General features: G+C 35.1%; 1 protein-coding gene across 2 annotated transcripts; it reads left to right on the forward strand.

Annotated features, from left to right (window-relative positions):
• LOC149940493 (cytochrome P450 3A9-like) lies at positions 1-27155 on the forward strand. Of its 2 annotated transcripts, XM_090178853.1 has the most exons (15): positions 1-85; positions 804-981; positions 1816-1915; positions 3022-3074; positions 3602-3698; positions 4375-4494; positions 5791-5879; positions 6677-6822; positions 9013-9128; positions 10213-10357; positions 10427-10587; positions 11489-11577; positions 22244-22387; positions 23245-23407; positions 26372-27155. In XM_090178853.1, the coding sequence occupies exons 2-15, from the start codon at positions 902-904 to the stop codon at positions 26447-26449; spliced, it is 1581 nt and encodes a 526-aa protein (XP_090034979.1). In that variant the 5' UTR covers positions 1-85; positions 804-901; the 3' UTR covers positions 26450-27155. The 2 variants fall into 2 exon arrangements, with proteins under 2 accessions (XP_090034979.1, XP_090034978.1); XM_090178852.1 differs by lacking the exon at positions 1-85 and having other exon boundaries at positions 660-981.
• The last annotated feature ends 376 nt before the right edge of the window (positions 27156-27531 follow it).

The raw sequence follows: 27531 nt of genomic DNA on the forward strand, positions 1-27531 counted from the left end.
ACGATCACCCAGTAGTATGCGAACAAGAAGCTTATGTTACGCCTAGCAGTTGCACTCCGTGTTCAAAAGATAGCGGAATATTATGGTAAGCAATCAGTTTAATGGCCGATTTTTAAAGCAAGTTTCGGCTTGACGTCAAGTAGCTCTTTTTTCAACAGATGTCGCTATCCTCGTAATCAAAACAAAGTAGTTAAGCTACATTTTTACCCAAAGGGCGGGTACGTATAGGTACGCCTCGCGTTGATTGGATCGTTTGTAAATTTGTCAATGACATAAATTACAGTAATTTTAAACAATATTTTTACGTGGGATATATAGTTTAGGTTAAAGCTCACTAAATAAAGTATAAGTTGTCTAAATATAATACTTTACAAAGGCTCTCTGACGACTTTACTATTTGGCTATTTTGAATTTAACTTTGCCATTAATAGATGGCACCACGCTCTCCACTAAAGTCACTTTTTTTCGAAGAATCGGATAGATTCATGGCCATCTCTAATAACAGGGGCCTTATCATAATACAGGTGGCAATGATAGAGCCGACAGTTGCTTTAAGTGGAAAAAATGGGAGTTACAAAAAGAAACGTAAAAGAATCTACAAGGTTTCTAGATAAATGTTATGTTTTTTAAACATTTTAATCGTTAATGAAAAGCGTTCATTAGCGAGATTACTGTCGGGCGCAAATGTATATAATTAAACTGACGCGTATTACAGCAGGCTTAAATATGATAGCTTCACACACCGTCTTTACGAAAATAGAAGACGAAAATATTTAACGCGTAACTTTTTACTCGTTCGCCAGTGTATCGCGGTATTGTGTGAGGCGTTGCCGGGAATGTAACTGTCAAAAGCCAAGTAGTGGAACGTATGCTGTCGTAGAAACTCTACGAAAGGTCAAAGATGTTGTCGTTTCTCGTCGCAATTATTCAGTTAATTATTGCTTTCATTTTGCTGGTGATTTTGGCCTATGCTGCTTACTGGTAAGTCTTTTAACGATGTATTAATTAAGCAAACAGAAGATTTTTGAGTTTTTTCTTAAGAAAAAGTGCATTTACACCCAACTCCTGTGTCTGTCAATCCCTTAAAGGGTCAGAAATTAAAAACTACAAATGTTAATAATATTTCAGTAATTATAATTTTATTTAATATCTATTGATTGCCAATATTTGAAAAAAAAAGTAAAAATACCCACGAAAGTTATATTTACCCTTATATATTTTTTTAAATTTTGAAATTTAAATCGCAATTGAATTGAAGTATAGTAACTTAAGCCAAACTGAGTTGAATATTTTTATGTAGTTTTAAATAGTTCTTAGAAATAACATACCTAAAGTCCTCATCATTGGAATGTTAGTTTGCTTTTAAGGCGCGGAAATTGTTACTATGGAAATTAGATAGTGTACTTCTAATTAGAAAAATAACAACCCTTTATTTTGTACGAACACGATTCGATGTAGGTTGCTCATAGAAGCAATGATTTTTTTTTTTTTAAAGTTAGACTTGTAACAACAAATTGTATTATATATACGATTTTACAGGAGGTATATGATTGCACTTCAAATAAAATATAATATTGTTTTTTAATTAGTTTCTACTTGAAAACAATTGCGTAGATTTAAGTAAAACAATGTTCAATAACAACGCGTATTTGACTTATTACTAAATTGCATTACATAGAAAAGGAGTTTGCTTTTGTAATTGGTACCAAAGGATTTAGTTATGGCAAAAATAGTATACATACAATACTAGAGATCAAATAACCCTGACTTTTAAATGTTCTGAGTTGAAAAGTTTCACATGTTTATTTCTTCTAGGGTGTACTTTGCGAGATATAATGTCTGGGCAGGAAAACCGGTGAAAAAGGCTTTCTGCGTGCCACTCTTGGGGAACGCCATAGGTATTCTAAGTAAACAGGTAACATATTATTAATTGAAACTCAACAATTTCTGAAAAATAATAATTTTACTTCAGTTTTTAAATACTTATGTTAAAAGACAAGATTATTTAATTTTCCAAACCTTTTAAATGCGTAGAGCTTATTAAAAGACTAATATTAAAATTCTATGAATGAAATAGTTATATAATTTGTATTAAATTTTGAGAAAATAACAATTTTTCCGCCATGGTAACGTCACCTAACGCGACTTATTAGAAACACAAATAACCTCCCTTCTCCAAGCTCTTGCAAGCTGTCATTCTAAAGCGTTTCGCTATCCATTTTTGGTTTAAGAAAAATTAGGGTCACAACGAACGAATAAACAGTGGCGTAGCTATTGGTGGGCGGCCCGCCCCGGGTGCCACCCGTTTGGGCGTGATTTGGGAGTGACACCCGACCGCGAAAAAATAAAACTTACACAAACTAAGAGACAAGTAAATAGCATACCATAATATCCGCGCCGGGTGTCACCCATGCTAGCTACGCCACTGTGAATAAATATTTATTTACCTTGGTAAAACAAACCCCTTTTATATCAGGGAGGAGTCCACATTAATATGAACTAGCCGGTGACAATTTTCACTACTATATAATATTTTAAAGGTGGTTTAATCTAACATGGTTATGATTAAAAAAATGCTTTATTTACATAATATAAATTTTAATGACGGAGAAACATGAATCTCCGCTCAAGCAATCTGGACGTCAGTTTCGGTATTTCCTATACCAATGTAGAAAAGCGCTGCAGACCAGACCTGAGACCAATTTATCGAGTACTCTTCTGTTCTACCTCCTCCAATAGTTTGGGAAGGAACCACTTTAAGCCATTTATGAATCAAATCCAATGCACTCTTTTAAAATAGTATCGGCAAGGGCACCTGCACGTGCTCATCAGCTCGAGACGTCGCGTGCACTTGACCGCGTGAAGCGGCCTTGCATGCACTATTTGAAATCAGACCTATAATAAAATGGCAGCTCCCACAAATAAGGATATAAAATAATGTATATAACAAATGCTATTGGTTTTTAGGATCAAGTTATTTATTATGGACATATTTACAAAGATAACCTTGATTATTTTCAGAATATTTTCAACATTGATAAAGATCTTTATACTAAATATGGACGACTATTTGGGTAAGAATAGTTCTATGAATCAGCAAAGCTCATATTTATACACTATTCACCTTATTAGGTGGCTGACCGCTCATTAAATACGGTTTTATGAAATGGGCACCCTTTATTTGTGTACGAATACGCATAAATTTGAACTTTCAAATGAAGTGTTGCAGAGAATTTACTCGTGTTCCCAGTCATATTTTATTTAAAACTTTTTAGCATAGAAAGCCTAATAACTTAATATGTTACTTCCGGTTGCGGAACTCCTCTCCAAAGACTTAAATGCAACGATAATGGCCTGGTTCTTGCTTTCGATATTTTTAATCAATGACTCGGCAAGCACAACAACTTGATTTATCATTGAAGAACGCTTGTAATCATTGATTACATACCTCACATTTTTGCCAAATATAATTTAGCGAAATTAAAAATAGTTTCGATATTTTAGATATGCAATATTTTCTGATAGTGTGATCATTGGTGCCATGCAATGACGAAATGCAGCGGTTTTCATTCTCATATTTGAAAAATTGTATTTTGAATAGAACCTATACTGCAAACATACCGACACTTTATGTGGCAGATCCTGATTTGCTGAAAGTAATATTTGTCAAGGATTTCCACGTTTTTCATTCTAGAAGGGTAAGAGACTATTCAATTACCTAGTCAGTGAAATAAACCATATTTACTCAATTTGTTTTAAACACGTACGTTATTATCTTGTTATTTACGTCATTGGGATTCGAAAGTGCCACACAAAGACGGTGAAAAACACGCCATTATCTGAAAAGGACAATTAATAGGCTGTTAATTATATAAAAGCTTCGATTCAGTTTTCCAAACTATTATATAATTATTTAAAGAGATAATATCAATTTAGTGAGACAAGAGTACTGTTACTGTTAATTTAAAATTCTGTTCGGGTGATTGGGATATGTAGAATCCGGTTGTTGAAATAGCCCAGACTTATTCAAACTATTTTAGCACTAATTAGCATCTCGTTATTCAATGTCATGTCAATTTGTCAGTTAAAATTAACAGTGCAAATAATTATTATATATTAGCTTTGATCAATTTCTCAAACTAATATATAATTATTTAAAGAGACAAATACGCTTACGGTGTTACGGTCTATTTAAAATTCTGGTGATTGTAAAGAAAACGAGGTCAGATTTTAACAATTTTTAGAAGTTATTATAATTGGTAACTTACGCAACTTGGTGTTTCTATGCTAGGAAAAGTGACTTTGGAATTTTCTTAAGCCAATGCTAGAAAATTATACAGGATACTAAATTGTTTTTTTTTGTAAATTTTTAAGGATTTCAAAACGGGAAACCCTTTGATAGACAATGCACTGTCCATTTTAAAAGGAGGCGACCAATGGAGAAATATCCGCAACACGATGACACCGACCTTTACAACGGGGAAACTCAAGAAGGTACGCATTCATTTCATTAAAAACCATTTTGGGAATCTGTCATGAAGTATGTCACGATTTCATTAAAACATTTTGTGAATCTTATTTCATGAAGCATGTCATGTTTTAATTTAAATATATTTTGTGAATATATATCATGAAGCATATTATGACTTCAAAAAAAAAATATTTTGTGAAGATATGTCATGACTTCATTTCAAATATTGTGCTGCTTCAACTTTCTCCAAAACATTTGCGATAATTAAATACTTTAGGAAAAGGATTGTTCGATCTCGTTGGTTCCAGTGGCAGTCTAGCAGATGAATGTCTTGTAGTGTGTCATTTGAAAAATGCGTACAATGTTAATAAAATATAAAGTTTTGAAAGTGCGCAGTGACATGTCTTTTTGACTTCGAGATCCGAGGAATAGCTTTCGAGGTCGAAACGTCATTTCACGGCGCGTTTAAAAAATTTAATTTTCAATTTTACTTTTTTTCTATAAACCAACTCTGTTTCTGTTCTTATTGAAGTCAGAAATATCGAGGTTGTGAATCTCACTTACGTCGTTAGCTTACTTTGTACAAAATAAATTATATATTATTTTATTGAAAATTATTTATAATTTGTAATTATACAAATTTTTAAATATAAATTGGTATACAGTTTGTGGAGGTCGGCGTTTGAATAAGAAATTATCCAATTATTTATTTTTATTCATAACCGACCATTACACAACAAATATCAGAAAAAACCCATTATTTTTTAATGTTAAATCGTTGTTTATTCGTATAAAATGTTCATAAATAAACAGTTAATAAATTTTGCCGGTTAATTTAATTGATCCACCGATCTCTAAAAGTTAGTTGTCAGTGATTTATTTAACGAGTTAGTAATATAAAAAGTGATAAAATAAACTTTACTAAATTAAATCGTCAATCTAGATAATAAATAGGTTAAACCAGCGAACGAAACCGTGTGTACCTTTGTGTATTATAGTGTACATCAGGAATGCATAACGATATAGGGACTTGGCAGCATGACGTCACGCTGTACCTTTGGTTGTGTCACCTGTCCGGGCTGTGGACGCTGGCGTAGGGCACTATGATGATAGACCTCCGATGGTATGGTCTCTGTTACTAGGTAACACTGGGCTATAAATTATGACACACTGTACCTTTGGCTGTGGCCGCCATGCTGGTATGCGTTATTTTCCAATTGGAAAAAGCATGGTTGACGTATTACCTACGTCCTGCTGCCAAGTCCCTATTACAGAGAAAGCAAATGATTCAATAACGTATCAAATACCTTTTTTTCCAGATGATGCCACTGATTAGAGAGTGTGCTCAACAAACCGTCGATAATTTTGAGAAGCATTCGGCGGATGGTTGTCCCGTTGATTTCAAGAGGTATTTCGGATTATGGAAAACTTAATGATAATTCCGGTATTTTCATATTTTAATTTTTAGACCTTTCAAATAACTTACTGTTCAAGAGAAACTGACCAGGCGCGGGAAAATTATTCGGTGTGTGTAGTTTCTGCTGATTTCTTCGCTGGACAGAGTTAATTGCAGATACTTAGAGCATTGATAGTTTCCAATGGTATTGTTTACAGAATCATTAACTTGAACTGACAGATTTGTAAAGAATATGCGTAGGCTAATGAAATATTTTTCTCGATTACACCACTACATTACAAGCTGTGGAAAAAGTTTTATAGCTTTATGAACTTTGGGTAAACGTTTTATGAAAACAACGTAAATTTAATCAGATTTCTACATGCTAAATTTACTTCCGAAAATATATTCAAATTTACAATTATAAATTACTAAAATGGAAATAAACATTTTGAAAGCCCCATTTGATTATTTTATTTATACTTGTTGATAGCCCAGTAAAAAGTTTAACGTATTTCAAAATTTAAAGGTTACTCAACAAATCTGTACTTTTGTGATGCCCAATGTAGTACCGCCCATATTGAAAGGGCATTTGAGAGTTACGTAGATTCGTTTAGATCAAGAAGATTTTTTCTTTTTAAATTTTAATAATTCCGATATCAGACTTTGTTCATTTTCATATTATTACTCAATCCTTGATATTATTTAAGAAAAACATTTTTTAAATTAATTCTTATACTTTTTAGTTTGGTGAAATAAATCTAGCGGTTATATTTTATCACAATTAATTGATATATCACGAATTCCAGCTTGTTTGGATGTTTCGCTTTGGACGTTATCGCTAATGTGGCTTTTGGGACGAAAATAGATTCTCACAACGATCCCAACAATATCTTCATTTTGCACGCCAAGAAAGTGTTCTCCTTTGAACTAAGCTGGAAAGCAATAGTTGGAGGTATCTACCCGATTTCTTACATTTCTACTTTCTAGGTCCGTTTAATTACGCATATTGATCGATCGGGGTATACCTCTACAAATATGAGAATATGGAATGATAATAATACTGGGAACTGAATGGAATCAGGGGCCGTTCACAATTTACGTAACGGCTTAAGGGGAAGGATTTCTTTAAAAAAATGTTGCAGGGAAAGGTGGGTTTCCCCTTTCCTTAAACACTTGATTCAAAGGCATAAAAAGTCGCTAGCTGACTTAGATTTTGGGTATTAATTAGCTGATTATTATTACTAGCGGCCGCAGCTAATTGGTATGTTCCCAGACAGACTAAACGACTCCGATTACTATATAGATTATGTTAAGTCACAAATCTAATTTTATACCAGAACCTAAATTTTAAATTATATTAGGGCGCTATTAAAATAATAAAGAGTCAGGATACTTCGTGACATAAATGGTATGATTCGTTTTTTACATGTAAAAAAAATTGAATAACGTTTCCGGTGCTATTTTAATTGAGAAGAGTAATGCTTAGCACCCACTAGCGTGGTTCAAAACGTTTGCACGGTTACGCGCGCTATTGTAAACCAAGGCTTAGACCAAAGTTAGTGGGCGAGAATCGAAAAATTAAATTTCAGGGGCTTGAATGTGTCACAATGAAATTGAAAAATGACCATTGTACTGAGTATTTCCCTTTCATTGAATAACTATCTCAATATATCGGTAGTTTGCGCAGTGGCGCAACGAGGTGTGATGGTGCTCGGTTCAAAATAATTTAAGGGCTCCACCGGCGTTTGAATTTTATTTATTTCCCGCGCGAGCTCCGCGAAAATACTGTAATATGATTAGCTGGACATGTTATCACGAGGTACAGCATGGGCGGACCTACTGGATTTTCATACAGATTTTTCAAACGTCGGTGGGGCCCTTTAATAAAATAAATTAGATATAAATATTCATTTATCCGTTGCACATTACGTCGTTGGTTCTGTTCTACTGATAATTACATACTGATTAAATCCAGACGAGTTATGTCATTGAGATGGTTAAAAGCCAAATTCTACGCGCGTATTCATTCGAAATGTCAAACGCGTCTAAAGGACTTTTAGGAACATTTGAATATAAGCTACGTATTTAGTTGGAATAATTTTGGGACTTTTGGCACCCCTCCAGAAGACCTTTAGTGCGGCGCCCGGTTCAAAATTCCCCCTCTGCCCCCCTATCGGTACGCGTCTGAGTTTGCGTGCAGTGCTTTAAACCTACTACCTCACTGTAAATGGTTCTACATCATCCATTACATATTACATTGAAGACCAGACCAATATCCGAATCTGAAATCAAATGTTCTAGAAAATTGGTGTCCGCTTTGTAAGGCGCAAACCTAATTCGTTTTTCTGTGGAACCCAGTAAATAACCTTGACCCTAGGCTCCGAATGTTGGAAATACGATTCTGCATACATTTATTGTTTATATGGAATATTGGTATTTTAACAAATATGAATTCGGTTCGCGTTTTACTAGACCTATAGCCAGAAGAAAGCTAAATGTTACGTATGGCTCCCAGTTGAGAGACTGTTCCTAGGGCCCGAAATCTATTTACGCTATCCTTCTATGTAGATATCCTCAGTGGCGTAGCCAGGATATTGGTTCTGGCAGCGGAGACAAAATAATTTTAAAGAAAATTAAAAACAAACACAATTGTACATACAAACATGGGGGGGGGCAGTGGACGTGCTTCGTGTGCCCACTTGGCAACACTTCTATAGATACATTTTACAGGTCTTTTAAGCGCATACTATAATTCGAACTTTTTAATGGTCAGACATCGCACGATCGTCACCAAAGAAAGTATTTTTTCTAAAATAAACCTTATCTTTGAATCTGGGCCGTTTGACAATGCAGTCTTTAGGCAATTTACTATACTGTTTAGGTGACGGGCAGAGATAAATAAATCAAAATAATATCTCCATTCAATTTCAAATCTTTCCGTTTAACTGGAACCGCTACAAAAGTCACACTATAAAATGTTATTTTCAGTCTTGTATTTCATAGTTTCAGCGTATTTTTGTAGTATGAATAAACTAAGGACTAATCTGTAAACATGCTTAAATCGAATTTGCACGGGAAATCTGTTGAATTTACAATTTTATTTTGAGACTTTTTACTTATTCTATGAATATTATTTTTTCAGTGTTGTTACCCAAAGTGGGCAAGTTAATTGGAGCAACTTTATTTCCAGACGATACATTGGATTTCTTCAAAAATACCGTCGAAACGATTGTAGCGCGAAGAAAAGAGAATAATGAAGTTAGTGGTTTTATTTCGTGCCTTTGTCTGCGTTTAACTGTTAATTGGAAGCTAAATACGAAAATTAGGTATACATTTACTTAAAGAATTAAAGACATGGATCCGTCCCTTTGCCAAGAAATCTTATTATTTTTCCAAGGAATCTTATTATTTTTCCAAGGCTGCTAAGAAATTCCTACTTTCAACCCTAATTTCAAAGTAAAACTATTCTATGAATTGTCGTTTTTATGTGTTCCAAATACGCAATATATTTGGTTTTCGGACAATAAGAATTTTATTAATGTTAATTACCCTTTTTTTGTTTCTAAGAATCTTATTTTTCAAATGCTATTGTATTTTTAATTTTACACATATTTTTTCCAAATTACTAGTTGGCATTTCGTTAATGTTTTCCTTGCCAAAGATCTGTTTCTCAATTTTTCGATAACTATACTACAAATAAACGGGACGTCAGATCAGGATTTTCCAGGAGGGGGCAGAACTTGAGCTTCGGAAAACAAGTTACTTTAAAGGGCAAAAACGCGTTAAATTTAATATTTATTGGTTTTTAATCGAAATAGTTATTGCATAATTGCTAGTGATTTTCAGGATAATAGGGCGAACAAAACATTTTCCCAAGATATTCTTTGTACTTTATACGAAAAATTCGTGAACTTTTTTAGTTCATAGAAACTCAGGGTGGGGGACCCACCTAAATTACGCCCCTGCAAATAAACTATTATCTGCAATAGTCGATACATTTGAAACTAATGGTGTTTCCCTGCTAGTAAGTTGCGGCAAAAGGTTTGTCTCACATTGGTTCCCTAAGCTACTGAAGCACGCTCCTGTGGCATTTTTCCTTGCACCCTCTCGCGTGGGGGGGGGGGTGTAAATTAGACCATGGTGCCCTCAAATCGTGCTAACATATTAATTATCTAAAAACATTATTATTATTACAACATAAATTGATGAGTAATTGTTTATCTAAATTATGTAACAACCTGACTTCATCTTCGAAATCTTCTTTACACCACCTTCATTACACTAAATTCCAAATTTAAGTAAATAATTAACGCCTGTTAAATAGTAAATTTATAACTTTCAGAAAAGGCACGATTTTTTACAATTAATGATGGACAGTATGGAAGTCGAGGCAGATTTTCAAGAATATTCTGAAAATAGTAAAAAACCTGACACAACTGAACTTAGTGAAAAAACAGTCGACAGCGTCGACAATATCAAACGAAAACGTAAGCGAACTATTCTATTTGGAAATCTATAGTATATAAAAATGTTTCGTTTCTCCCATCACCATTTAGCTTTAACTAACATTGAGTTTCTGGCTCAAACGATTACGTTCTTTTTTGCGGCGTACGACACAACGGGTACCGCCCTCACAGCAGCCTGTTACTTCTTCGCTTTGAATCCGGATTGCCAAAAGAAAGCCGCCGAAGAAGTCGATCGGATTTGGAGCAAATATGTTAATAACATTACTTGTCATTTATAAAACATTACCATTTTAATCTTTGTTATAAAAAGCACTTTGGGGTGTTCACAAATTATGTAACAATTGGAAAGACCCCCGAAATTAAGTCACATATACTCGAAACCCTTTAATTATAAAATAGCACCGGAACCCTTAAAATTATTAAATATAAATTTGTTTAACCTCTAGGAAACTAATCATACTATTTTAAATGATAAAAACAAGTACTCGGTGGCTACTTATAGTTAGATAATTAAGTGTAGGTGTGAAATTATTATATGTTTTCTCTCTTACCAGGGTTAGTGAAAGATAGAAGTGAAGAGAAGCACATTGTGAAAAAATAAATGAAAAGATACTTAAAACGGTTTTAAATAAATAAATTGTGAATTTTAAAACCGTTTTAAGTCTCTTTTCATTTAGTGAAAGATAATTTTTGACCAGCTACGCTCAGGGGCGCGTTTATACCATTTGGGATTCCTAAGCGTCTTTTTCCATCCTTCTTGACACCATGAACGAAGTGTTACTATGTTACCTAAGGTGGGAAATCGCCCCTGGAAATTTTACGTTGTAACTTTATTAATACTTAAAAAAAACGTGGGAACAATCTGGTTATTTTATATAGGGTAAATTTAAAATGCATTCTCTTCGAATAACCCTACTTTTGGGTTCCCTCTATTCATTTGTGCGCGTTGTAATGCGGGGATATTCTAGAAGAGGGTGCTCTTTCTCTCCCACGCCCATGCTCGATACTTTTAGTACAATCAAAACTGTGGCCAAGGTAGATTTTTCTACGACAGTTTCGTTGCTACAGTTTGACGAAAGCTTAAAACTGTGTGCCCTTTTCCATTCTATGGTATTCTTTTTAGTCAAGCATTAATATTTTCCTTTTCACAAGGATTCCATTGATACTGAAGCCTTGTACGAAGCCAAATACCTTGGTGCTGCGATCGACGAATCCTTCAGGCTCTGCCCTCCTGGTGGAAGGTAAGGTCATATTTATTAAATAAGGTAATGAAAAGACGTTATCGGATATATTCCAATTTTTACTAGGCATTTTCCCAACCGCTGCTTAAGACTAGGGCAAAAACGGCACGTCGCAAAAAAAATGCGTTATGCCGGCCTAGTGGTCGGCATTATCCATCCGTTATCCGCATTATCTAGAGACATGAATATTAGTTTTTCCTCCGGCCCCACGAAAGCTCTGCACGGCCCTGCCCTTCCGTATGGCATTATCTTGTATTTTGAAACAAAATCCTACCTACGGCACTGGGTGGAGGCTGCAAAATTTGTGCCTCTGAAAGTGATGTAAGGTAACTGATACAGTGGCATAGCAAGAACTTGTTCCCCCGGGCTGGGTCCCTTAATGTGCCTCCCCTTTCAAAACATCCTATATTTACTTATATTAAAGAAATACACAGTTGTTCCGTGATAATTAAGGTTTGTTTGTGGCAATCCACTCTAATATATATTTTATTGGAAAATTATTTGAGCCTAGAGCATATATTCAATTGTCCGATTTCCACCACATTTTTAAAGACATCATAGGCGTTATAGTATCCGGCTGTAGGTTTCCTCTCTTTGAAGAGATGAGATCGGTTCCTGCAGAGAAGACCCTTTCAGATGGAACGGATGTTGCGGATATGGCCAAATAATCTTTGGCCATTTTTGCCACTGACGGATAGCTTTTTCATTTTCCTGCAATGAGTGGAGCATTAATAAAGCATGTTAAACTAAAAATATTCCAAAGAAAAGATTGTCCCATAACATTCCTTTAAATGCGTACTAACCCTCCACCAGTCGAGTATATTTGTGGTTGGCGGCTGAAGGTCGTCTTTAAAATATTTTAGCAGTTCCGAACCGCGTGCTAATTTAGCCTCTCGCTTTGGAAAAAATGCGTATATTCCTCTGGTATTTTCAGGAGCGGTGGTTGAAGTAGAATTAACTGTACTATGTTCGTAAAAAGTGTTGAACACATTAAGAACCCGAGATTTAACTTGTTTAACGTGATTTTTGCTGTAGTTGGCTTGTATGAAATCCATTTTCAACGTTGGGTCCAAAACTACGAAAACATAATTGGGCGAATGACGTTAACTATTTGATAACAATTTAAGTAACTACGTTAAACGTTTCTCCAAGTAGCCAAGGCCTTTATCCTGACCACCATGGGCCAATTCTCAGACAACTACGAAGATATCTCACGCTAGTAAAAAATATAGAACTAGTCCTGCCTCTACGACACCCAACATCACAGTATGTTAATATGCGGACGTTCTATATTCATGGTAAAACTCGTCAATAAAAAATAAAGAACTCTGTGCAATATTTATTAACTCGAGTCAACTTGGCAATGGACTCGGGTACTCGTACGCGAGGCCTGTGAGAGAGCTCACTCACGAAGAGTACTTGCCCAGGCCTAATTTGAACCTACTGAGTACTGACTGTTACTGACAAGAACATTTTAGGTATTTAAAATTGTTCGTACCAACAGCAATCCAAAATGCATCGATATTAGAAGCCTCGTGGTATGACTGGAGCTGGGTCTTTGCAATAGCGCAAGCATCCGCAAAGTCTGCATCAACGGTAGCATTGCTCAGCTTATCAATTAGCCAATGATAAGCCGGCATTACCATTGAGATTGTCGGATAAGAGGCGGAAGATAATAAATTTTGTAGCTTCGTCGAAAATCTGCAATCGTATTTAAACAAAATTAATAGCCGTCTTGTTTGATTGATATACAGGGTCTTCCGGCTCTGACTAACGTAACTTTCAAGGCGTATTCTACAAATCTCTAGGAGTAAAAAACGTCTAATGAACATGGGCCTCAAATTGCTCCAAAAAAAAACTAACCCAACAACCGGACACTTAAATCTGGGAAACGTTTCTTTTCCTTGAACTGAAAATGTTTTCATAAAATGATCAGATTTTTTAACAGTCAAGTTTATTTAACATTTTTAACTCGTACGCTTGAAAAGTTGTAGTACTCCGAATCACAACACCCTGTATAGTGTATATTCGTAAATTTATACAGAATTATCTGTACATTACGAACATGCCTTATCATTGAAATACGCCCCCAACCTTTAGTAAATTTACGAGCACATCTAATGTTTCCCATTCTGTGTGCGTTAAAGATAACTTTCGAAGCTCTTTGTCAGTCTGCATCATTGACTGCAACGACTATACGCACAAAAAGTACTTAAGACTGAGCTATGCATTAGGTGCAAAACGTTAATATATTAAGTATTAAAAAAAACCTGTTTTAAATGCATTGCTCGCGAGAGCATCGCGAAGGTGGAGTTCCACCGTAATTTCACGTCTAGAACCACTTTAACATCGTTGATACCAAACGACAAATTGAGTTGCGATAGTTGGTTCTCACGCAGGCCGGATAGTCGTTTTTTAGTTACAAGCGTTCGGATCTGAAACGGTTATTGCCACCAAATGTATACTTTTTCGATACGAGATATGTGATAGGTATATGTATAGCCAATTGAAGTCTGGAAATAAACAATTCTATAAATTGCGGGCCTAACTTATACGAAAGACCTATTCAGACAAGACTTATAACACTGGGTTCAGAAAACCGAAGTGTAATTTTTATAACACGTATTTCAGTATAAACAAATAAGCTTTGGTTCCTAAACCCGATTTTATAAGCCTCATCTGAATAGGGTATAACGCTACTTGAGAAGGACTCGTAACCTTACTTATTCTTTGGTTTTTAAAAAATCGGCTTATGTTCACTCCCAATTGGTTTTCTGAACCTTCACACATAGGGTCAATTTCTAGTATACAGGGTTTTTTTGGGTTCGGATAAGCGATTTATTTCAAAAACTATTATAGCTCTATACTACTGACGTTAGTATGCCGGGGAACACTTTGTAGTGAAACTTCGTCAACTTTTGAAAATGTTTTCACAATTTTCAAACAACCTATTTTTTCACCACTAGGTGCTAAATCAAATTTGACCATGAGAAAGTTGTAGAACGTCATCGAAAACGTAAGAATATCGTTGGTTCGATTCAAAATGAACAATTTTTCACGAAAAAATACTACTATAAAACATGACAAGTTGCTCAAGAGAAAATTAACTTTCACTACTTATCAATTAGACACTTATAGCATAAGTAACATAATTACAATAAGGATGACACTTCCTATTGTATTATTGCTATTTTCTAACCGAACCTTTTTTCGGCAGTGATACTCTCTTCACGCTGCGACTTGGATTCGCAACTTAGCGTTTTTGGTGAATACTTTCAATAAGAATTTCAGCCTAATATCGGAGAGCACGTTCTGGGGTCGCGAGGGGCTTTGGCTTTGTTTAAAAAAAAACACTTGGATTCGTGGCACCGAGAAAAACTTTGTTTTTTACCATTTACGCCTAATATTCCGTCGCTCTATTAAAAACCAGATTTTTCGGCTTAGGCGGACTCGTGTCTTTTAGACACTATGGGGCTATGTGCTGATAAAACATTGATTGCGCAATCACTATGAAAATCAGTTTCATTGTAAATCTCGTTAATTGTCATACATTGTGTATTAAGTTACTTATGCTCATAGGAATGACTTTATTTTCCTTTTTAGTGAACGACTAATCTATTTAATAAAAATTATCCCACACGAAATGATTTTGGTAAATTAAGTACCCTAGTGGCTCCATAAAAGAAGTATTTAAATAATAGATCTTTTTATAAAGTAACGTGGCCTTCTTGTTTAAATGTTGCTCTTACTTCACAGTCTCTTACTTTCACAAGCCTACTAGCGCGCTAGAGTCGCGAGGGGAATAACTTTGTCTAGCGCGCGTGCAAATCGCTCGTGCGAAGAATACACTAATAAAGCTGGGTCTCGTGACGTAAGAGCAACATTTTAACAAGTTGGGCAAGACCACTTTTTATTTTATAAAATCAATTAGTATGAAGTCATTTAGTGACAATCGAAAAGAACCGAATGTTTATTTTAGCTTGAGCAACTTGTCCATTTTTCAAGTCGTTTTTTGTGTGAAAAATTGTTCATTTTTAATTGGACCAATGATATTCTTACGTTTTCGATGACGCTTTACAACTTTCCCATTGAAATTTCTGAGTTAGCACCTAGTGGTGAAAAAACAAGGGTTTTTGAATATTGTGAAAACATTTTCCGAATTTTCACTACGAAGTGTCCACCGGTATACTAACTTCACCATAAAAATTTCAGATTTCTAGCTATTAAAGTTAGAATAAATAGCTTGTCCGAACAAAAAAAATAATACCCTGTATAACTAAGATAGCCTATAAGTGAAGAGACTGATTTCCAAATATAACACGATTCTAAATTAACTGTTCACCGAGATACCGTTATTTCATTAATAACAACGGCTTTGAGTAAAAATTACCGTAAAATCACAAGGGTTTTGAACTAAAACTCAAATATTTAACGAGGAAACAGTGTTTACAGGTATTAGTGATAACATATGAACATAATTACTCATAAGTATGCCTTTGTATAACATTTCCATTGAAAAAATGCAATGAGACCTTGTTTCACGCGGAACATACATTAAGCGGACCCAAAAATGCAAAAATGCTTATAATCCTTGCGCTATTGAAAAGGTTACCATGGAAATGAAATCATGTGACCGCGGGGCACGAATTAAACTTGACACGGGCAAAGCCAGAAACGCGCGAGGAATTCTCACTAACTTCCGTTTCCCATCAGTAAAGTTGATGACGCGTATTTCGTAACGGAATTGTAAGTGACGTAATATCCCGTGAACCAGGTTTCATTAACGAAAAAGCTTTTAAGGCATACTTATGAGTGATTATGTTACATATGGGGATAATAGTTATTAGTATAAGTTATAATCTTTAAGCGAGCCACCCTGGTTCAATAAACATAAGTAAATTACAATTTAAGTAGTATTTTATAGAATTATCTATTGGTACTGAACCTAAAATATGCATGCAACGATTTACCTTAACAACAGCATTTCCAACATTACTGTCGGTGCTTAAGAAAGCATCTGGTGGCGTTGCTGAATATTCTTCTAGAGACTCAAATTGTGGTTGTAATTTTAGATTTTGTAGCAGCGCTTGCACTGACAAGTTAAGAACGTGGGCAAAACATCTAACACGATGTTCTAAATTGAAACGTATTCCTAATTCTTCGCTAATATTTTCTAGCTCAGCGCTAAAAGTATCATTGTTTGACGCATTGTCCATTGTTGGAGCCAACACCTATAAAACGAAATCAATGAATAAGTTCAATACAAGAATGATGTTATATTAACCGCAAAGCACAGAGATTTTATGACTCTTAAAATATCACGGGCGGCGGAATGGTGGGTACAGGGGTACATTGTATCCCACCAAATTGCAATTAACCCCAATTAACGTCTTTCTTATACTACGCTTGTAATTTTTTTACAGTTTCTATCCCCTTTGAAAAACGAGCCTTCCGCCGATACTGCAGAATACTTACTAACCTTTGAATCAAATTTCTCTATAACAGACACGAAGGCGTCACAAATGTTTTTCCCTGTGTGCCGTACAGGGAAATGAATAAAGCCCATTAATTTATTACGAAGCCGAAACTCTTCGTCAATCCAATGTCCGGTGACGCCAAGAAATGGAATTCTATTAGTAGAAGTCCACCCGTCAATTGTGAAAGACACTTGTCCTATAGCAGATTTCTAAAATATTAAGCATTAACTAATTATTTTAGGGCCGTGGTGTTTTCAGCTCGGTGGAACAGATAAATTAACCACCAAAATGTCAATTACTAAAAACAATTTTAGTTACTGTTTATTTATGGATATTATTCACGGCTATAAAAAGATTTAATATAAAAAATATATATTTTCGTGTAATAGAAATTTCTACTAACTACTATACATGGTTATTTACTTTTGTTTATAGAGAAGGAGAATGTTTGGCCCTTATCTTGAAGCAGGGCGGCTAACAAAAATTTCCTCACTTATCTGGCAAACATGCAAACCCAGTTAAATATGACACTTAGTTAAAACCTCGTCTGATTATACCCTTTTTTAAACAAAACCATTGTTACTAGCGAAATAATGGATTCTCAGTAAACGCAATACTGCTATTTTCCGAAATATAGTCTCTTCACGGTGGCGTACCAACAAAGGGGTACAGAGGTACAATGTAGCACCTTGAAATTGGACAGGAGCGCCAAATTAGTTCGAAAAGGGCGCGCGAATTGTGTTAAAAGGGGCGCTAAAAGCTTGTCGATCAGGGGGCCGCCAAACTCAACACACAAGCTGTACCCCCCTTAAAGGGAATATAACCTCAGGTTAGACCATTTCCCGCTCCCTCCTATGACTTCAGATATTTTTGGCGCTGGTTAGTGATTTCCCGACAAATTTGTTAACATAAAAATCAAAAAACCTTAAAAAAAGACTTTAGGTTATATTCCCTTTAATCCAAAACGTTCCTTCGCGCCTGCTACCCTAGCTATATACTAGAAAAAGACCTTGCGTGAATTTTTAGAAAATACCAACCGTAAAGTACTAAACAAAAGCCAAATTAGAGCTAAAAACTACGTAACTCATTACTTAGAGCTAAAAACTACGTAACTCATTACTTAGAGCTAAAAACTACGTAACTCATTACTTAGAGCTAAAAACTACGTAACTCATTACTTAGAGCTAAAAACTACGTAACTCATTACTTAGAGCTAAAAACTACGTAACTCATTACTTAGAGCTAAAAACTACGTAACTCATTACTTAGAGCTAAAAACTACGTAACTCATTACTTAGAGCTAAAAACTACGCAACTCATTACTTAGAGCTAAAAACTACGCAACTCATTACTTAGAGCTAAAAACTACGCAACTCATTACTTAGAGCTAAAAACTACGCAACTCATTACTTAGAGCTAAAAACTACGCAACTCATTACTTAGAGCTAAAAACTACGCAACTCATTACTTAGAGCTAAAAACTACGTAACTCATTACTTAGAGCTAAAAACTACGTAACTCATTACTTAGAGCTAAAAACTACGTAACTCATTACTTAGAGCTAAAAACTACGTAACTCATTACTTAGAGCTAAAAACTACGTAACTCATTACTTAGAGCTAAAAACTACGTAACTCATTACTTAGAGCTAAAAACTACGTAACTCATTACTTAGAGCTAAAAACTACGTAACTCATTACTTAGAGCTAATGCAATGTCGTCTTTACTCTGTTCGTGATATTGTAATTAGTGTTATAACTCGAGCATTCATGCATTTAGTATTTGTACACTTACCGTGGACGTACCCCATTCTAAAACTACTTCGGGATGTTTTTTTTCTAAATGGTACTTGAGATGACTCGTTCCTTTTGCACTCTCGTGAACTTTGTATTTACCCTATTTCAATCATTAAGGATGGCACTCAAACATTTTAATTTCCGTAAATTCTTAAGGTTTATGCTTGACCGAACTTTCATATTCCGACCTCAAATGTAAATGTCCCACAATTTTCGAAGCGGTCACTTAGTCAAAATATAATATGAATATATAAACCCGTAAGGGGACGTCTAATATAGTAGTTTCGTATATATTTTTAATTATTCCCTGAAGGTTTCACTTAAAGGGCTCCATCAGTTTTTGAAAAATTCACCTAGCTTTCCCAATGTCCGCAATTCACGCGGGAAACTGACGAAATTCAAACGCCGGTGGGGCCCTTTAACTTAATGGGTTAGGTGAGAGAAACCCAGGCAAAGTAACCTTTAGGAGTTTCAATTACCCATCTAAAGATTGTAGACAGTTTGGATTAGATACGTAACTTACTGTAGGTTTAATTCAACAACACTTAATAATAATTCCACACTTTACTTAAGAAATAATTTGACTGTTACTGTGATAACCAACACCTTTAACATGGCATACTTACATATCGCAATGTTTGCATATGGCTATTCCTCCATCGGTGGTGTAATGAGCCCAGACTGGGCTACGCCAAATTCGTTTCTTGACTTCTTGTAACGTAGGTTCATCCGCCATAATTTCCGAACACGTTTATTCGTTATAGCAACAACAACGCTTTCATCTACGGCGCTTTATTCACGCTGAACCTCCTATTATACTAGTAAACTAAATTCCTATTACTGACAGATAACTGACAAATAATTCAATTATCACGCCTTCTGACACGGAGAGATTATCTAGTTTGAAGACAAAAGTTGGTACGACGCACCAGTCAAAATAAAATCACCGATAAAAAAATAGACAAAAGTCGAATAAAAAATTCCACTTACGCCTAGTCTGTAGACAAACTCAACCGAAGTAATGAAGTTGGGACAAAAAAATGGTTAATTAAAAAAACATGCCGGCGCTTTGAAATCAAATAACTTTCACCATATTGGTCGTGGATAAGTTTTTAAATAATGCGCTATGGACAAATTATTTTAAAACATTTATCTGTGGATAAAACTTGCATACTTTATCCGTGGATAACGGTTAACCGATCGCCGATCTCTATGAGGCTCTTTCCATGAGCGCACCCAGAGCGACCTTTCGGTGTCGACGCATCTGAACGGTCATGAAAATTACGCGACGCGATATCGCCGCCTGTTTCCATTGTCGAATCGAACCCCCACTGATGAGTAGATCGCTCCATTTGTAGTGCTACTAACTGGCACTTTATCCTAATATCTTCTTTCTAGCCCAATGCGGTGGATTAAGTCAAACTCGACTTTCACCCAAACTAATTTGACTTACGCTTACGCCACAAATTTATACGTTCATATAAATGTAAATTTGACGGTGAAATTAGTGAAGCAGTTTGGATATGTAATTCAGATTGTACCTGATCATGTGAGAAAAAGATAACGGATTGATATGTTCAGATAGAAATTAGAAGCACTAGATTAACCAGTTGTTTTTCAATTCGGAAATTGGCTAAGAGGCACACCGAGTATAGAAAGAATAAGGAGAGAAACACCCAAAATGTAGGGAGAACGATGCGATGACCGTTTCCAAGAAACAAAAAGGAGCGATATTTTCTCCCCGGAACACCTCTTTTGTCGTGCCAAGAAAGTCGACCACTTTTATCGCACTAACCCGTTTCCATGACCGTTCAGATGCGTCGACACCGAAAGGTCGCTCTGGGTGCGCTCATGGAAAGAGCCTCTATATGCCGCAAAGAATAGTTTTGCGTCGACACTCGCCGTCGTAGCGTTTTTGCCCTACCGAAAACCAACCGTAACGATTACGTGGAGGGTCCAGTGTCAGCCCTGTTGAGCTCCGTTTTTATACCCCATCTATTAGACTAGTGAAAATATTCCTAAGCGCGTACTTCTCGGCGCTTAAGTGAAACGATTGACTCATTTTCGCCAAATGTTGTGGTTCCTTTTATAGAAGGGAAGAGCATAACGCGCCGATAAAACGATTAAAAATAATAATTATAAAAAACAATGAAAATATAAAAAGGTATCTCATAAGATCAACGATTCGGTATAAATATATCAATAACAGTGAAATTCTAACACATTTGTACCTGGAAGGTAGTAAGAAGATAACATTTTATGGTTGGTGAGTCTCATGACGCGTAAAGAAGAAGTATAAAGCTAGGAGTGACCGCCGAGGAAGAGGGGTTCACGTAGAGAAAATATCTCTTACTTTAAAGCTATTGCTATCTGATAAATTATCTTCATTAACGTCTGGCAAGAGGCTTAGGCGCTGCTATTTAGGCACCAATTCTTTAGACCCTGAGAATGCCTGGCGTAAGTAAATTATGTACTATAGGTTCTTTAAGTTCGATTTCACTAGATACGATCCCTGTTAGGCTACCATAGCTAATGACAATAGGGTCCGAGGGTTTCCCGGTTTGGGTGGAGCTGAAGCCCCCAAAAGGAAAAATTAAGTCACGAAAGGTAACCTATTCCGGCATTTAGGTTTTCGGCGCCCATAAATTAACGTACATAATTTGACTTCCCTTATTGAAATTTTACCCCGTACAGATGGTAAGCGAAGTATAAAGGGTCATTATAAACCCCCCGAAATCGCTACTATACAAGGGACCTACCAAAACCATTTTCAATGGGGCGTTGAAGACCTTAGTCACGCTTTAGGAAATCGTATTAGGAAATATTATATCAGAAAATAATATTTTATTTTAATTGAAACTTACATTGTTAGTGTAGAGTTTTTTTAAATCGGTCTTTTGGTGTTACATGGTCGGAAAATATATGTGTATTCATATACTTGGATTGTCTAAGGATGCATTGGAACCTTGCTCCAAAAGAGAAACTGGCACGGCTTACATTACATCGAATATATAAATTCCCCAGAATATGAATTTAAGAAAACCTGATTACTTCTCACAATGAATATCTGGTAGAATTTTACATACTCTTAACGAAACTAATCTAGTTCCGCGTCAAATCCAGCATTTAGAAGGTGTAAAAAGTTATCAGAAGGGAAGTAAACTTCTATTAGAGACAAAGCTTAATATCGACTACGCGCACGTTGCGGGATAAAATATCCTAGTAAACCAAGTCCGTTTCTATAAGAAACATCAGGGTCTTCCTTAGACATTCCAAGTGTGTACATACATGTAGAGTTTCATGGTTATTTTATAGTTGAGTTACTCTAACAACTTGACAAAAAAAATTAAAAACCCTATATTTCTTTCAATAATTAATCTTGGATAATTTTAGAATTGAGAGGTCTTGCTCGAAAGACTACGAATTAGGTGACACCGGATTGATTATTCCCAAAGGAGTATTGGTAACAATCCCCGTACCAGCGATTCACACTGATCCAGAATTTTACCCAGAGCCCGAGAAATTCCAACCAGAGAGGTAAGTACCTTTAACAAAAGATCTATAATTCGACAATGACTCCCACGGATTGCCTCAACATAATCATTCTTCAGAAGTATAAATAAAAAAAAGCCTGCTTGTACGTTGTCCAGAAAATCATGGTGCGAATTTTGGCCATATTATTCTCTGAATTCCATTTCTAAATTTTTTCTTTCAATTTCATAGTTTCAATTTAGATATTTTTATTTTAGACATTTGAAATTAAATGTTTAAAACCCATTAAAACAAGCGTATTCGGCTACGATTAGAGTTATTAATTTTCCGGATAATTAAATTCGGACAATTTTTCACATATCGGAAAAATAAAAAATTTAACAAATTACTTTTTAAGGGACTTTATTCTAAAGGCCTAGTTTTCCTTTTTGGATTCTAAAAATTGGGCGGAAATGTCGTGAAATTTAAATTTTCCGACTTACAACTTTAGTTATGATGTAGAAAAATCCACGCTCTGCCCTAATTTGATCTTTGTAGAACAACGATATCTCATTTTGCAGACTGTTTTTACAAAAACACAAATAGACCGTTTAAGAGTCGTTCTTGTAATACGTATAATTCAGTTTGGTTATCATGTTTCTTATTTCTTAACAACGTAAGAAACAAAATAAGATGATAATCTATTTATCCAATGGCCATATAAATCATTACGTGGCTAGGTTTGCGAAGGTAGTTTTTTTATTTAGTTTGAGAACTAAGCCTCGTGTTTATCGCTATCACAGTAACCTGAAAATAATATTGTCAAAGAATAGAGTAGGATCTGACGAGTTTCTTGTCGTGATTATCAGGCTGTTGATATACCTCATATTGTTTATTCAAAAAGTGGAATATTTCCCCGATAGATTTCTGGACGAGGAGAAAAACAATAGAAACCCTTACACGTATTTGCCTTTTGGGGCTGGACCCAGGCAGTGCATCGCTATGAGATTGGCTCTTCTTGAAGTCAAATTGTGCCTTCTTTACCTCTTAAGGAACTTTGAGATGTCACCTTCGGCACAGACCACGGTAAGCCTTGTTCTGTTTTTTACAATAATCAATAAGATAGTAAAAAATACGAAAATGTGAATTTTCAATTAATTTTTGCCCATCAGAAAACTGATTACATACAATGTGGCTAACTTAAAGTGCTTCACCAGCAATCTTAAATTTTTGCTATAATTTCCAGTAATGATATACGATATGAGCTATTAATTTAACTACTTAAAAAACTCTAAGGGTAAGGACATTAGTAGGATTTTAAAAACATTGAGGGTAGAGACGGTTGAAGTATTTTAAAAACGCCAAGGGCAGTGCTCATCTATCGTTACATCAACCCGAATGCCGTGGAAAACGTTTAAAGTTTTATAGCATTAGTTTAATTGTGTTCCACAGACGTTTTTCAATTCCCTTACTTTCGCGTGTTAATTTTTTATGGCATGGAATTAAAAAGTCCTCAAATAAATGATAAAATCATCCTCAAATAAATGATAAAATCTTCCACAAATCGAATAATTTTACCACATCAAATAAAACAAAACCTAATTAGGTACCAATGTCCACAAATGAAGAAATCATGACCACAAGTTTATGCTTCGGTCTTAATTTTTAAGTGAAATGACGGAGAAAAGCTAAAATGTTTTTGATTTACGTTTGCTTCAGTACGATGCAATGACCACGCTCTAATAACATTAAATGCAAGTTTAAAAAATCTTCCAATTGAGTGGCGTTCACGAAAAGTTCCCATAGCCTTAATCCACTTTTTATAATCCATTTATTGATGCAAGGACATAACAAGTCAACGCCTTCAAACCAATACGTGTACTTCTCCACATATTGTGTTCTGAAATTGTCAAGAAAGTTTGAGCATGAATTATTTTCAATCCACTTTTTTAAATAGTGATTTATCGGCTCTAAATGAGCTTGAGACAGGGAAAGTGGAAGCGCGAAAATATCATCTCGAAATGCAAACCTGTAGTATTACTCGGTTTTACCATAAGTTACAACCAGTCAATCCGGATGAAAACGTCTAAGTCAGAGGTTCCTAAAGGAAAAGTGACCTATAGCATAGAATAGAATTGATACCGATATATTTTGGCGTATTTGACGCAAAACGTTCTTGAGGTGAGTAATCTTGGGAATTGGTTGCTTCTGAGTTCTTAATGCTTGTATTATTAGTTTTGGTTTATAAATTCCAATGTTCAGTAATCGTCGAAATTCCTAATTTAACGTCTCTGGAAGTCCTACTTGTTTAATACCATGGTTGTGAGAACTTTCCGTAGTCTCGAACTATTCGACAATATCACTCGAATTTGGAAGAAACAAAATTAGCTCAATTTCACCTTGTCTTGAATGCTTACAGTCATAAAACATCTTTTTCCGATAGAGGAATCTTAAGCTTCTGTTAATTGGTCGTAGGTATGCTATTTTCTCCCACGTATTATTTTCTGCTCGTCACCGCTTAGAGGGTGGCTCAACTGAAAGCTTTTCATCGGATTAACTGCTAGACAGGTATTTGTGCAATGATTGAGATATTTAAATCTGAAGATAAATGCGGACTATTGTACTTTTTTAATGGTTTTTAAAAACCTTTTGTTCGCAAAACTACCCATGTTTAAAATAATTCATTTTGTGGATAAATTTGATATTTTTTTTGGGAAAAAAAATTATAGCCATTTCTTACTAATAGTCATTTCTAGATTTACCACAGGTGTTTGGTGAATACGTGCTCTTTGCCTCAACGTCAGTGTGCGCGTGCAGGTAACTGTGCCAAGGCGTTGAGCCGGCGCGTGATCATTTGTTTTTAAGTTAATAGTGAGTGTAGGGAGCTGTTGGCTCTAGGGCTGTGCGAGTAGTGGTTTTAGGCAATCGAGTTGGGTATCGAGTACGAATTTTTTTTCATCGAGTATTCGAGTCGAGTAATTAGGGGGAAATTTTCTCTTATTCGAGTCAAGTAATTCAGGAAAAATCTCGAGTAATATTTTTAACGAGTCGTGTTATCGAGTACTTGATTAGGAACTGGTTTTATTCAAGTAATTAGGAAATTAAATTTAAAATGAGTATAAACTAACTTTCAATGCTGAAAAATATTCCTTTAATTTAAAAGAACAACAATTTCCACAACTTAAGTAACCTTATAGTGACTAATGGGATATGAAAGACTAGTATACTAGGCTACTAACCTAATAATAGTAATTAATAGAAAAATAAGAATACAATATACATTTTTTTAAATTATTTATGTACCATCGGTCCGTATATTGCTTAGGAAGTTAAGACCCCTGAGTCCTAACGCCGGTCGACATCCGAACTCGTGAAGAGACATCAAAGTGACACTCCAAACCAAAACCAAAACTTAATATTATAGTTTGGAGAAAACCCGCGCTGTCGCACTACGTATTAAAAACCGTGATCCATACCCAAGGTCATTCAACGCGTTTGTTGTTTGTACGTCTTGTAGGTACCGTTTATTATTGCCACCCCAAATGTTGCAAAACGCCTCTTTGAACTTAGAGCAGGTTATTTGAGTAATCGAGTACCTGACTAGGCAATATTTTGGTACTCATAACTGACGAGTATTTTTCAATTACTTATTCGAAGTCGAGTTCGAGTACTCAACCCCGAAAAATGCCAAGTAATCGATGATGTTCGAGTACTCGCACATCCCTAAAACTAATTCACTCACTGTTTCGAGATTCAGTAGACCAGGCTCATAAATTTGTTGTTACGCTTACCTTTTACTGACATTTTTATAATAATAATACTAAACATCTATAAGACGTTAGAATATCGCAACGTTCTAATTATAACCCGGTTTAAAGTAGGGTTATCTGTTAACGTATGCTGTTCTTGTCTTTTGAAACCATCATAACGTAAAAGTTATAACTATGGTGGTTCAATCGGGTACATCCAGAACGAACACTTTACAAAGTTTACACAAACTAATTTATACGTTGTACTTGTTACCATATTTAAATTTTTCTCTTCTTTCAGATTCCACTTCAATTTAAAAACAGAGTTCTGATTCAACCAAAAGGTGTCATTCTTCACGTTACCAAAAGAGTTCATTAATCTGTTTTGTTTGTGATAATGTTAGTCAAGAAATACAGACTTGAAATTTAATTTGTTATAATTACGTAAATAAAACCAAATAAGCCGCTAGCTGTGAATTTTCCAGTTTAATGTACCACAACTTTACTTCACTGTTATATAGAGAAGTGGTCGAGATATTCGAAGAGGCTTCATAGCAATTCGAAGGCCACCTATACTTATCACCGACATTATCTAAGATATATTATTGGGGGAATCATAGTTTTTCAACCATCTATCGGCAAGCCTTTCTACACGACAATAATGAACAGTCATTGAATTGATTTGAGGTGTCATTTACGAATTACTTTGTGCTCTGAAATTGATTAAGACAGAGAATAATATCAATTTAAGAAACGATTTAGAAAAGCAGGCAATAAAATGAAGAACAAAATGAAACCTAGAAATTTTTAGACAATTTTTGCGGCACCAAAAACCATTGTTTCCAGATACCCTATACTAAAGGAAAGCAGGCAGTTTAGTAACTTGTTTACCATATGATGAGTAAACTAGGAAATTATTTTATTACGATACTTATATTATTTTGACTTTACTTCAGTTACTGCATGGATTTAAAATCATTGTTTATTTACACGGAGCTTTCGGACCGTGGTCTTTCCTCAGCCAAACAATTTTTATAATAATGCTAAAATGAAATATTGAACATACGTTTTCGTTATCCACTACTTAAACAAAGTTACCCCTGGTGTTTTTTTTTCTAGATTTACAATTTAAATCTTCCCCAACCCATTGTGTTTACCGTTCCTTGGTCTAAATTTAATTTACCTCTATCGCTTCTTTAAAACATCTCCTATACCAATTACTTTCCAGACATAAAATCTTTGCAGAATCCATTTGAATTTTGTGGTTTTTTTCCGTTTTTATATGTACTGCTAGTCCAGTTTCTTCATTTCCTTTTCTTACACAATTCACAGCTCATCTCGTAAACCACTCCTACTTTATTTAAACCTTCCACTTTTGGTCTATTTCTTATTAGGCTTGATTTTAATAGGTTTGAGTATTTGTTAACTACTGTTACATTGTATTTTTTTAATTGCCTAGCT

Source organism: Leiobunum rupestre, chromosome 6 (assembly GCF_980474605.1).
Source record: "Leiobunum rupestre chromosome 6, qqLeiRupe1.1.hap1, whole genome shotgun sequence".
Lineage (NCBI taxonomy): Eukaryota > Metazoa > Arthropoda > Arachnida > Opiliones > Sclerosomatidae > Leiobunum > Leiobunum rupestre.